At 38.9% G+C, this 13,974-nt stretch overlaps 1 protein-coding gene across 1 annotated transcript in view; it reads right to left on the reverse strand.

The window, feature by feature from the left end:
- The window catches only part of LOC138854998 (uncharacterized), a 289,676-nt gene that overhangs the window by 191,596 nt on the left and 84,106 nt on the right, over positions 1 to 13,974 (reverse strand). Inside the window, exons 7-8 of the mRNA XM_070101513.1 lie at positions 10,842 to 11,014; positions 7,299 to 7,428 (exon numbers count right to left, since the gene is read on the reverse strand). Of these exons, the coding sequence (XP_069957614.1) occupies positions 7,299 to 7,428; positions 10,842 to 11,014 (303 nt within the window). The remainder of the gene's footprint in view (positions 1 to 7,298; positions 7,429 to 10,841; positions 11,015 to 13,974) is intronic.

Genomic DNA, 13,974 nt, shown 5'->3' on the forward strand with positions numbered 1-13,974 from the left:
TTTGGTATGTAGTAAGGTAGTTGGGATAATATTTCAACTCAGAATATATCAGAATAAATTGACAAGTAGATAAGTCTATCATCTCCTTAGAACTCAGTTCGTCAGACACATGAAATCTCTTAAAGAGACGTATTATATACACCCGACGGTATATTATGAACATTTAATATAAATCTTCATAGCTTTAGCACATTAATTTATCTGGAAGCAGCGAACCTCTGAAAATATTCCCCAAATTTAACATTTCTAAGCAACATGAAGAGAGATATTCTTAAAAAATGTTCTGGTAAAGAAATAGGAGAGATCCACAAAGAGGTGACATCTTGAACATTAAATTGGTATAAAATACCGACAGGTTGTTAGGTAAGACACATATGCAACAGTTAGGTATCTTTATTTCGAAACGTTTCGCCTACACAGTAGACTTCTTCAGTCGAGTACAGAAAAGTTGATAGAAGCAGAAGATACTTGAAGACGATGTAATCAGTCCATCACCCTTAAAGTTTTGAGGTGGTCAGTCCCTCAGTCTCAGTCTTCTCCAGACTGAGGGACTGACCACCTCAAAACTTTAAGGGTGATGGACTGATTACATCGTCTTCAAGTATCTTCTGCTTCTATCAACTTTTCTGTACTCGACTGAAGAAGTCTACTGTGTAGCCGAAACGTTTCGAAATTAAAGATACCTAACTGTTGCATATGTGTCTTACCTAACAACAGGTGACATCTGGAGACTCAGAAAAGTAAATCAGAAACAATGAAGATACGAGATACATTTTTCTTAACAACATCAAGCTCCCATTACACCTTGCATGCTTCTCCATTAGCCATTTAGATTTATGATTTCATGGGAGAGCTGTTAATGAATCCTGGCAATGATCTTTAAATATGGTGTACCGTTAAAAGTAAATTTTTTCATATGCATAAAAAGTACGAGTCTGTAAGATTTATTTCAAAAAGATCACAAAACGGACACAATCCTAGAGACATTCACTTGTCAGACATTTGCATCTCTTGTCTAGGCCTCACATGAATGAGCGAATTTTCATCTGAGCTGCCTCCAGGATTTATCTCTGCTATAATATTTTATGAATTCTTCCATTTTGAACATTTTAAACTGAAATCACCAAGCGACAAGATATTTGGGGCTGGAGTTGGAAGATTTTCCAGACAGTATTTTTTGAACTGTTGGGAAGCTGCATCTATTGGCTTTTATACAACCAGAATGACCAGGTTTTGGTTCTCAGTTTTCATTGCTAAAATTTCAACTAAATCATTTGTGGTTTACCTGGAGTATACCTGGGGAGGGTTTCGTTGCTCAATGCCACCGCGGAACGGTCTAGTCAACAAGGCGGTTACTGCTGACCCCACGTAAACCGACGTACGAACTATAGCCTGGTTGATCAGGTACTGACTTTAGGTGCCTGCTCAGCGCCTTCTTGAAAACAGCCAGGGGTCTATTGGTAATCCCCCTTACTTATGCAGGGAGGCAGTTGGACAGTCTTGGGCCTCTAACACTTATTATGTTGTCTCTTTGCGTACTCTTGCTGCCAATGTTTTTCTTTAGGAAATAAACGCAAAAGACTTGGCATCTCCTGCCGAGTTTTTTGCTTTTATGGGAGTGATTTACGTGTGCAAATTTGGGAATATTTCCTCTAGGATTTTCTAAGTGCACATTATCATGTATCATTCTCGCCTCCATTCCATAGAACACAAATCAAGGGACTTCAACTGTTCTCAGTAATTTAGGTACTTTATCGTACATATGCGTGCCGTGAAAGTTCTCTGTACATTCTCCAGGTCTGTAATTTTGCCAGCCTCGAAAGGAGCCGTTAATGTGCAGCAATATTCTAGGATAGAAAGAATAAGCGATTTGAAGAGAATAATCATAGTCATGGTATCCCAAGTTTTGATGGTTCTCTTTATCCATCCTATCATTTTCCTAACAGATGTGTTAAATACATAGTTGTGATCTTTCAAAGTGAGATCCTCTGACGTTATCACTCCCAGGTCCTTCATATTAGTTTCTCGCTTTATTGTGTGGTTGGAATATGATTTATAATCTGATACAGTTTTAATTTCTTCGGGTTTACCATATCGGAGTAATTTAAATTTCTCTTAATTTAACTTTACATTCTTTTCCGCAGCCCATTTATAGATGTGGTTGATGTCCGCTTGGAGTCTTGCAGTATCTGTAATGGGTGACACCGTCATACAAATTCGGATCTCATCCGCAAAGGAATGCACGGCTTACATGTCTGTCTTTGTCAGATATGACGATAAGGAACAGGATGGGGGCGAACACTGTGCCTTGTGGAACAGAGCTTTTGACTGTAGCCTCCTCAGACTTTACTCTGTTTAGTATCACTTTTTGTGTTCTATTTGTTAGGACTCGTAGATCCATCTACCAACTTTTCATGTTTTTCCTTTATCACTAATTTTGTACGCTATTACACCATGGTTGAACCTGTACAAGGCTTTCGCAAAGCCTTGTTGGTCCGAGGACATATGGTGGTGTGGGTGCCTCACAGCTAATTTAATCCAACTCCCTCTTTGGTGCACTAACCCAACGAACAGTATTTTATAATATTGTAACCACGAGCGAGTGGTATTGATCAATGACAACACTGCGACTAGCCAAGGATTCAAACCCATGATGTTTTGGCCCGGCTCATGGTGAGCGAAAATCACATAACGCTCTAGCCCACATGACCACGCAATCCTACAAAAATCACGCACCTAGCAGAGGTAGGTGTTTTACCCTTGGTCCGAGGAGTAGAATGGAGTAGAATGAAATTACTCAGAGGCACCCACACCACCGTATGACCTCGGACCAAAGGTAACACACCTAGTTTGGATGGGTGCTTGGTGCTTGTAGGATTTGGTGGTCCTGTGGGTTAGAGCATCAAGTGATGCATCAAAGGAAGGCATACAAAGGGTCTAGACCACACCTTACCATCACATCCCACAACAAAGCAACACCTGAAGTGCGACTCATAAGACAGAGAACACTGCAGCAGGCCCGCTGGCCCAACTAGACAGGTCCTTCACGCAACCCATGAACAAACTATTCTACTCAAGAATTAAGATTTATTATTTGTCCAGTGTATTATTAAATTCTTCCCAAATTCTATTAATTATAAATGGATCTAATTTATATAAACCAAAGGAAATATTCATATTATTGTCAAAACTGCTTTTTATGAAACAAGATTCAATTATATTCCTGTCAACCATGGACTTGCTTGATACAACTTTCTCAACTTTTTGAAAATCAATTGGATGGTTAAAATCTCTCACATGAATAAATAGAGCATTGGAATCTTGTCCAGTTCTAATGCTATATTTATGTTGTTTTAATCTTAGTTCGAGATTTTTACCAGTTTGACCGTAATAAACTTTATCGCAAATTTTACAAGGAATCTTATAGACACATCCGTCAGCATTTTGGGGGGAATTCTTTATCAAAAGTTTTTTTACTGTATCAAGATTTTTAATAATTAAATACAACTTTGATATTAAAAGTCTTAAGAAGAGAAGGCATATAAACTAAGTTTTCATGGTAAGGGAGAACCAGCATATTTTTAGTTGAATAAGGTTGGTTGTCCCTTTTTGAATTGTAAAAAGTATTTCTAGCAACTTTAAAAGATTTATCAATTACGTTTCTTGGGTATTTCAAATTAGCTATTTCATAAATTTTGGATATTTCCTCATCTATGAACTCTGGACTACAAATACGTAAAGCTCTCAAAAACATTGATGAGAAAACAGACAGTTTAACTCTATCTTGATGTGAAGAATAACAATGGACATAGGAACAGTTATTTGTAGGTTTTCTGTATATTTTAAATTTGAATTCATTATTACCCTTAATAATTAAAACATCTAGAAAAGGCAATGAGTTATTTTCCTCAAACTCAACAGTAAAGTTTATAGAATGGGCTAAGCTATTTAATTTAACAAGAAAATGGTGTATATCTACATTCTTGGGCATAAGACACAAAATATCTTCAACATATCTGAACCATTTAGCTCTGCTGAACACTAACACTACATTTTTAAACCTACCCCATACATCTTCGACCCCATTGCCTATACTCTCACTAGCCCATCTATCCTTAAATAGTTGTTTATACCTTACCATAACTGCCTCCTCTATTGGGTTATACACCTTCACCTCTCTCTTACTTGCTGCTTCTATTTTCCTTGTATCCCATCTACCTTTTTCTCTCACTGTAGCTACAACTAAAAAGTGATCTATCTGTGGCCCCTCTATAAACATGTACATCCTGAAGTCTACTCATCAGTTTTTTATCTACCAATACATAGTCCAACAAGCTACTGTCATTACGCCCTACATCATATCTTGTATACTTATTTATCTTCTGTAAATATGTTGAACAACCACGGTGACATTACACATCCTTGCCTAAGGTCTACTTTTACTGGGAAATAATCTCCCTCTCTCCTACATACTTTAACCTGAGCCTCACTATCCTCGTATAAACTCTTTACTGCTTTCAGTAACCTACCTCCTATACCATGCATTGGCAAGATCTACCGCATTGCTCCCTTATCCACCCTGTCATACGCCGTTTCCAATTCCATAAATGCCACAAAAACCTCTTTACCCTAATCTAAATACTGTTCATCTATATGTTTCACTGTAAACACCTGGTGCACACACCCCCTACCTTTCCTAAAGCCTCCTTGTTCATCTGCTATCCCACTCTCCGTCTTACTCTTAATTCTCTCAATAATAACTCTACCATACTTTACCAGGTATCTCAACAGACTTATTCCTCTATTTTTGCACTCTCTTTTGTCCCCTATATCATATCTTGTCTACTTATTTATCTTCTTTTTCTTAAAATATGTATTACCTATAACTAAACCCCTTTCTATACAAAGTTCAATCAAAGGGCTCCCATTATCATTTACACCTGGCACCCCAAACTTACCTACCACACCCTCTCTAAATGTTTCTCCTACTTTAGCATTTAAGTCCCCTACCACAATTATTCTCTCACTTGGTTCAAAGGAAAAGAGGCATCGTGCATTATTTCTCTCTCTCTCGCTCTCTTAGAAAATCGATTAGTCATTATTTTGACATGGACAAATATCAGAGTCACTTTTGATAATGCCAAAATTCTCGTACATTCAAAGAAAAGTTGCCCACTCACATTTTTTTTTGTTATTGTTGTAATTTTTGGCCGTTTGTAAGGGAAAACGTCCAGGTATATTTGTACATATAAATTAGAGTACTGTAGTTTCGTATGGTAGTTAAGCAGAGTTGGGGGAATTTGCCGTCTACAACGCTATCTGTAGAGTAATTTGGGTTTCAGTTGCAGCTAACTTCAGTAAGTATTTCCACCTGCCGTCTGCCTGTCATAATTGTCTTGTTAACATTTGCAATGCCTGAGGCACATGTACAGAAAAATATATTCATAATTTACTGGAGAGGTCTCTGCGTCTTCATCACTCACCGTCATACAACCGCTGCTCTTATCAGACAGAGCATTCAATATCACTGTGTGAAAGAATTCTATCATATAGGACGCACGAGCCGTCAGGGTTGAGGCCATCTTTCCAACTCTATTTCAACTTGGGCCATAACATCGGCCAAAACTTTCTACAAGTGACCCTACCATCTGTCACTGTCAACTCTCACCAACCAGTCTTCCCGGAGACTACTTTCCACCTGTATCAACTCCTCGCGGCTCACCACTGCTACTCAACAAACCCCACTTTACCTCATAGTTATATTTGCCCTTCAGGCTTAAAAATATGTAATATCCTGGTTATATCTGTCACATTTATTTTATTAATATTATTGAGGTTGTGTTTTGTATTTATTTATTAATTAACCCTTTTGTTTATTGTCTTAAGTCTGTTTTTTCCATTATCTAAATTTTTTATAACACAGGAGACCTTGCCAGGATCATACTTATTCCTCTTAGTTATTTACCCATATTACACACGTCTATACTGTCACAAAGAAATTAAAGAAAATCTCACAATAAACTGAAAATAAAAACAGAATACCAAAAACTCTTATCATAAGAAACTGCTCAATGTACCTAGTTGAATGTGTACCTTGAATGTGTACCTTGAGTGTGTACCTTGAATGTGTACCTTGAATGTGTACCTTGAATGTGTACCTTGAATGTGTACCTTGAGTGTGTACCTTGAATGTGTACCTTGAATGTGTACCTTGAATGTGTACCTTGAATGTGTACCTTGAATGTGTACCTTGAATGTGTACCTTGAAGTAGGTTTTGATACCATAAAGATGGAAGTACAATATAGGGGTAGGTAATGTGAAGAAAATTGAGGTATTCTAAGGAAGTAGAGGTAGCAGAGGTACCTGTAGGAGGTATTGGACTCATGTTGGAGGTACAAATATCATTAATAAGTATGTGAAGTTAGCGTCAATAAGCTGAAGGTACTTTGAAGACAAGGAAGGAACCTTGAAATAGGTTCTGGCACTATAAAAAAAAATAGAGTAGTACCTAGGAGGTAAAATCCGAGGTAGAGGAATCTCGGTGGAAGGAGGGGTTCCTTGAATGAGAATAAGGTATCGACGGGTACCTTGAATGAGAATAAGGTACCGACGGGTACCTTGAATGAGAATAAGGTACCGAGGGGTACCTTGAATGAGAATAAGCTACCGAGGGGTACCTTGAATGAGAATAAGCTACCGAGGGGTACCTTGAATGAGAACAAGGTACCGAAGGGTTCCTTGAATGAGAACAAGGTACCGAAGGGTTCCTTGAATGAGAATAAGGTACCGAGGGGTTCCTTGAATGAGAACAAGGTACCTAGGGGTTCCTTGAATGAGAACAAGGTACCCGACTGGAGGTGGAGGTAATGTGAAGGAGACAAAGTTTTTTGAATGAGACTGTGATAGGTTGGAGGTGACAGATGCGCCTTGAAGGATAAAATGTAAAATGATGGAAGGTGAGAAACAATGGAGGTGGACGAGGATACATGAAGGAGGTGGAGGTAGATACATGAAGGAGGTGGAGGTAGATACATGAAGGAGGTGGAGGTAGATGTCACGGTACTATGGCGGTGATAGTACGAAGAGTGAAGTTGAAACACTAGGATACAGTCGAAATTACCTTGAAGAAGCCTGGGCAAACTATTAAGGTACATCGTCGTATATCCATCTCATCAAGGTACAAAGGTACCTTCATGAACGAGGTGGATGTACCACGAAGGATGGGAGGTATTATGAAGCAGGTTATGGTAGTGTGGTAAACTGTGTGTTTCACGCCACACACAACATTAGTACATACCTTGATGGACTTGGACACGGACTGAGGCTGGATGTGAGCCCGCGGGAACACATGAGTACATGCCAGAGTCGTTACTTCCAACCTTCTCTACCACCAGTCTGGCTATGGTCTCTCTCTTTTCGTGGTCAATCTGGGGTGGACAGTGAAGAGTTAGTGGAAATAATGATGATATCTTGTTCCCCTAGTGATTATCCAGTGGTGGGTAGTGAGGATTAGTGAGAATAATGGTCCCTTGTTTCCTTAATTATCAGTGTTGTGTAGTTAGTGTTATGATGACTCTTGCTCCCCATGTGATAACTCTATTGTGCGTAGTCAGGGATAATGAGAATGATCTCTTGCTTCCTTTTCACAAACCAGTTTCTGCTCACTAATTGGTAAAGGCAGGAGTCGAGTCTAGGTCGTAGCCCACTCTATTTCGAAGTTACCTGAGCACTGTTATACCTATTCTTAAAATTAGTGTGGATCCTACTTCTATCATCCAGAGCTAAAGAATATTACATCATTGTGACTTGTGCCCTTGTATTCCTGAAACCCGCCTTTCAAATAGACTCGCTATTACCACCTTGACAACTTCTTTTAGTAATTTGTACGTCGTAATAACGTCACTACTGTTATTCTGTTCTTTTAAGATCACCATATTTAGCCTCTATAACCACTCATTTTAACTCGTACTTCTTATCTGTAAAATCAGTTCATTACAAATTTTCGTACATTCTCCAGACTGTTTAATCAGATACAGGTTCCATACAGAGTGCCTCGTTATTGAGGTACCAGACAAATACACTAAAATTTCCCAATTTTGCATTCACGAACACAGTAATTCGGTTGATGGTACCCTCAGTGAAATTCTCTTACTTATGCTCATCCTGAGGTCCTTTTCTTTCAGGTATATTCGCAACCTTTGTCTCTTGAGCCTGTACTCTTTTCCTAGTCGTCTTTGCCATTCTCTGACGTTCATATGTTTGCACTTACTGGAGTTAAATTTTAGTAGCCAATTATCAGCTCAATCCTTCGCTTTATTGACCTTGATTACCAACGCCTTTTCCTATTTTTTCCTGTCATGGCGTTAAAGTACACGAGAAACAGCAATTGTTTAAGAACCGACTCGAGTGGAACTCCATACGTCACAATTGGTGATTCGGTCACTTCCTTCAGAAATAACTCGGTATTTCCTTCATTTTTAAGGATTCTTTGATGTTTTATATACTATTTCATCCTTTTACTCAAATTTGGTCACGGATTCTTAAGCTATTCTGCATGGAAGGTTTTCTTAGTCCTGCGAGACACGAATCATTATTTCAAAAACATTGCAAGTTAATGTTTATTAATCTACTCTTTTCCAGATACTCCACTACCTTTCACCTGTTAATACTCCCCATCACCTTATATACACAGTATACTTATCATTGACACTTGCTTGTAGTTTAATTCTTGCTTGTACTTTAATTCTGGCCTTTTTCCATTAACTTGTGGCAGACTTGTGGCAAGTGCTTGCCACAAGTCTGCTCCCTGTCTAGGAATGCACGAAGATATATCGTCTCGTCCAATTTTCTTCGTGGAATCTAGCTTGCTCAGAATTTTCTTCACTTGACATCCCGTTGAGAGTTTTGTATGCATTGCCTCTCTGACTCTGGAACTGCTTCAGTTTCCTCCATAAATCTTTTGTTTAGCTCCTTCAACACTTTCAGGTCATTCTTAGTGGTATTCATTCCATCTTTATGCTTATTAATTGCTGATTCACAAAATTCTCTTTTTTGATATGGTTGCGTAGTATCATCGATTTGGGACTCACTTGGTTAACTGTGAGATACTGGAAAGAAGATGCTTAAAGCGTAAGAGCAGAGAAGTATAGAAAAAAATGTCGAAATATATGGAAATTAGCAAAATAGCCAGAAATAAATATTCATGGTTAAGAGTGGCTGAAAAACAACTATGTTCTAGCCAGTACTAGCTTTCAAAAATAATGACAAATTCGTCGAAGGCCCTCTAAGCTACACATCTCAGGCGCCAGGTTTGTAAAGAACCTCTCTCTCTCTCTTCCTTTTTCTGTCGTACTACTTCCTTTACCATATCATTCAACCGAGTACTAGCATTACCTCTAAGTTGCATTCTTCAACAATGTCTGGCATAGTGTGGATGACATCTGTGGAAAGAGGCAGGTGTAGTCCCTGTTCATAAAAAAAGAAGAGCAGAACGGAAAGCAGCAACTATAGACCAGTGTCACTCCTGTCAATCATTGGCAAGTTTCTTAAGACAATATCTCACAGCAGAAGGCCACGTTTTTCGAATACCATTCACTTCTTTGTAACTATCAATATGGCTTCAGAAATTCTCACTCTGCTGCTGATCTGGTTAATGCTCTCCATGTGGCACCAGTCACTGGATGAATCCAAGGCGAGCTGTGTAGTAGAACGGGACACTGTTGGTACTTCTAACAGACTATGGCACCAGGAACTCTTGGCAAAACTGCAAGCACTAACATTCGCCGGCTGTGTACTATGCCTCCATAGTGATTGCCTGTGATCTCTAAGCGTAGTTCTCAACGGAACAAAGTCAACAAAACATTCTAATGGTGCTAGTGTTCCACCGCTAGTGTTCCAATGCTAGCTGCTCTAAGTTGCATCATTACATTACAGCTATATCAGCCTGGGAAAGACGATGGAAGGTCACATTTGCTCCTGAGAAAACAAAATGGATGATGGTCTCTAGGCATCATGATGGTAATGCTGGAGCAGTGGTAAGAATGTATTGAGGAGTGATGGTACCTGGGAAAGAAGATTATATCCTTAGGGTGAAATTTGACTCCAAACTGACTGAACAACCGCGTTGTAAATCTAGCTGACAAAGAGGCCAGGAAGCTTACTGCACTTAGACGTATCTCGCATCTGATCAACAGTAGTGGTTGCCAGATTCTGTACGAGTCACAGGTACGTTCACGCACTGAGTATGCTCCAATTTCTTGCATTGCCTGCCCTTCGTCTCATCTGCGACTTCTTGATACTATAGAGAACATAATAAGACGGCTTATCTTTCGCCTGGACCCAGCCTGGAAGAATAAGATGTTTCAGCAGAATGTTCAACACAGATTGGACGTGGGTGGCTTTACTGTTATGTACAAGGGTAATATTGTCAAAGTACCACATTTGGCTCCTCTCCAAGGACAGTGAGAAGTGAACTTCTACATAAGAAGAAGGGCACCAAGAAGCAACTTCAATCTGGCTGTACACTTCTCCAGAACATCACTTCATCTGATATCATTTATTCCTCGGATGACTCGCGTCTGGAACATGTTTTTACAGCAAAACGACATCAACGAAATAAAGTCAGCTGACAGAACGAAACTGCTGCCCACAGATGGCACCAGCTTTACCCTGTTTCCTATTTGTATATCTCTTAACAAAAAGATTTTTAAATGAGTTGATATAGGTATCAGTTCCTAGCTTGTAAATAAAGTTAGGAACCTTAACGTAATCTTGTAAAACTCTGTGTAAAGAGATAGAGACAGAGAAAGCAGTATTTGATTTCTAGGAAGGTGAGACCCACCTGAAGCTTGATGCCACCCCTTGAGGAAGTATAGTCGATGAGGCGAGTATCGTGGTACCAGTAGACAAGCGTAGCTGGACCGTACGATGAGGTCACCAGACAGCTGATGGTGAGGGAAGAACCCTCCTCGATATTCAACTCACGCGGTCCAAGGATTTCCACCCGCAGGTGACCTAACAAAGAATATTTAGTTTAAACGTTCAATACAAATTAAAATAGCTAGTGACAAGTGATAGGCATTAATTACATTTAAAAAAAAAATAGTAGGAAGAATTGGAAACCGAGGTAACAAATGGTTGGTTTATTAGTCAACGACATGACAACAACAATAATAAAAGTAGACACTTTCCCCTTTGAAGTATCACTGCTATTATACCTAAACTCACTGGATGGAAGTTACTCTACGATCCTAACCTATAGAGTTACATTTCCTAATGCACAACTTTCCTTCCTTCACAAATACCCTTTTAATACAAAATATGATTACAATATTTTATCGAGCACACGCTTGATACGAGGAGGTAGAGTTGGGTATCAACAATGGTGAAAGAATCTTCCACCTCTGCACCTCCTTTCCACACTTACACTCAATGCTGTCTCCAGATTATTCTTCTTTAATTCATTAATCTTCTCAAGTGAATAAGCTAGTACTTCTGAGCCAGGAGTCCACCTTGTCTTTAGGAAAGGAGGCTCAGGATCAGATGAAAAATCTAATGATGGTGCATGTGGCATGCAAAGAGTATGTTACAATTTATTCGGAGTGCGTCACACTCCCATATAGGCTGCCTCCTAAAAGGGGAACCGGGTGCTAAGGGTTTAACGATCAATAGGGTACCTGTCGTTAAATCAGAACCTTGGTTCATTGACCAATCACAGGCAAGCCCGCCAAAGCTGATGCAACGTGATTCATTTGCAGTAAGCATTGGCAGACTTGCCTACCTGCTGGTTGAGTACGGTGCTCTCTCTCTCTGGCTTCTGCTTTGCCATCTGTCACAGTCATGTACACTTATTATTATTCTATCTATACATAGTGTACATACCTGTATATAGTGGATGAAGGCAAAATGTACATTATAGTCTACTACTGAATTTGTTTGCTCCAATATCCATTACGATCAGGTCACAGGCCATTCATTACTTGTGTTCGTAATAGTGCATGAGAATTAGAAGATGGTTCAAAATTATGCATTATCCATGGCAAAACTTAGTAGATATTCCTCTAACACTAATGAAATCACAAAACATCTAAAACCTCAAGAATTTTATCTTCTACCTAACGATAAACAGCATCACTAATTTCAAACTTTTGTTCCTTCTCATTAGATAATTTATTGACAGAATTATCTACAAAGCCTCAAGTTAGACTGATGCAAAGGAACTATAAACTTTTTATTAATCATTAATTTAGCTTCTGTGTTGCCTATAAAAAACTAACGAGCTTTTCTTTGTCTATATAAAATCCTACACAACCTTTATTAAAACATCCATCTTTAAACACTCTTTTTGCGAGACTATTGAAAGTAATGTGATATTATTCTTACTGGAAAAGAAATATTCCATATCATGTTAAACAAAATATACAGCATTAACTGTGGCATAATACGTTAAACCAAAATGAAGAAAAAAATCTTAACTAGGCTGTAACAATAGAATTCACATCCAAAAACTTCGAGAAAAAGAATCGAGTGTAATCAGGAGCGGCTTATTGTCAACAGGACCAACATAGTGAATATTTTATACAGACAAAAATATTCCTGGTGGAGCTTAAGGTTATAGATTTTTTTGAAAGAAATGTCAGAATTCTTAGTCACTTTAGTAATATATTAGTCTATTTCATGCCACCAAACCCAATTCCATGCATCATCTTTTATAAATTAATGTCATTATTGCATATATACAAATGCTTCTTTCGCCACACAGTGGATTCATCAGTCCAATACAAAGCAGAAAGGTGTAAGGAGAGGAGGAGTTTGAGGTAATCAGTCCCTGAGCCTGGAGTCGATGTGTTCAGTCCATCAATCTCGTAGAATGTAGAGCACAGGGCCGTAGATGAATTCTTCAACACTTGTCCAACTTTTGGACGAAGACCTACTTAGACTAGTGGATGGTTCCACTATGACCCCGCCTCCTCCTGCTTCGCTTTACCTGACTACAGTATATAAGCCACGTCTACGGCACTATGCTGTACATTCTACAAGAGTGATGGATTGAACACATCGACTCCAGGCTGAGGGACTGATTACCTCAAACTTCTCCTCTCCTTACACTTTTCTGCTATGTATTGGACTGATGAAGGCACTGTGTGGCGAAACGTTTCTTGAACCATTTATCACAAATGCTACTATATACTGCACCTTAGTTCCACAAGAACAATTTTGTTTCTGTGATATATCATTAGGAATGGTAGCTACATGCTCATAGAATGCTCTGTTACTACCACATCATCTAAATATTAGATTAAGATATGTGGGATTGTGTATTCTGATGATAAAGAAGCGGCGAGGGCAGTAAATTCAGAGAGTTGACAATAGCATTGATAATCGATTACAGGAAATACGGCCTTATAACTTAACACTATTGTGAGGGGCCATTACTGTAAATGCCCTCCAGTATAGTAAGGCATGTCATGTCGACAACATATACCCTTTAAGTAATGTGGTATAAGACGGATTCAGGGTAGAATTTTTAGGTTCTTGTGGTCCTCAAAGTGTGAATGGCTATGGAGAGAAGTCATCACTTTGGTAATGAGAAGGGGAGGCTTGGGGTTATTTGATCCTCGCAAACGTGATTTGTGCTGTATGCAGGACCTTTAACGATGGTTGTCTTGAGTGAGTGTATGATGTGTTACTTAATGCTATTAGAGGCACAGATTTTCGAGATTGAGGCTGTTGAGAGTGATGATGTCGATGAGGCAGTTGGACTTACGTAGTGTAACTTAATCATATTTGTCCTAACTATTTGTTTTAAAGGAAGTATACCTGTCATGTGAGTGATTTCTCGAATGGTTTGTAATTTTCTCTTTTTTTATTTTAGTCTTAATAGTCTGCTCGGATCATCCAACACAAGCGAGATAAGAGGGGTAGCATAGATCTTGCATAGATCTAAGATTTAATCTGGCACCTATACCTAAACT

Source organism: Cherax quadricarinatus, chromosome 77, assembly GCF_038502225.1.
Source record: "Cherax quadricarinatus isolate ZL_2023a chromosome 77, ASM3850222v1, whole genome shotgun sequence".
In the NCBI taxonomy this organism is placed as follows: domain Eukaryota; kingdom Metazoa; phylum Arthropoda; class Malacostraca; order Decapoda; family Parastacidae; genus Cherax; species Cherax quadricarinatus.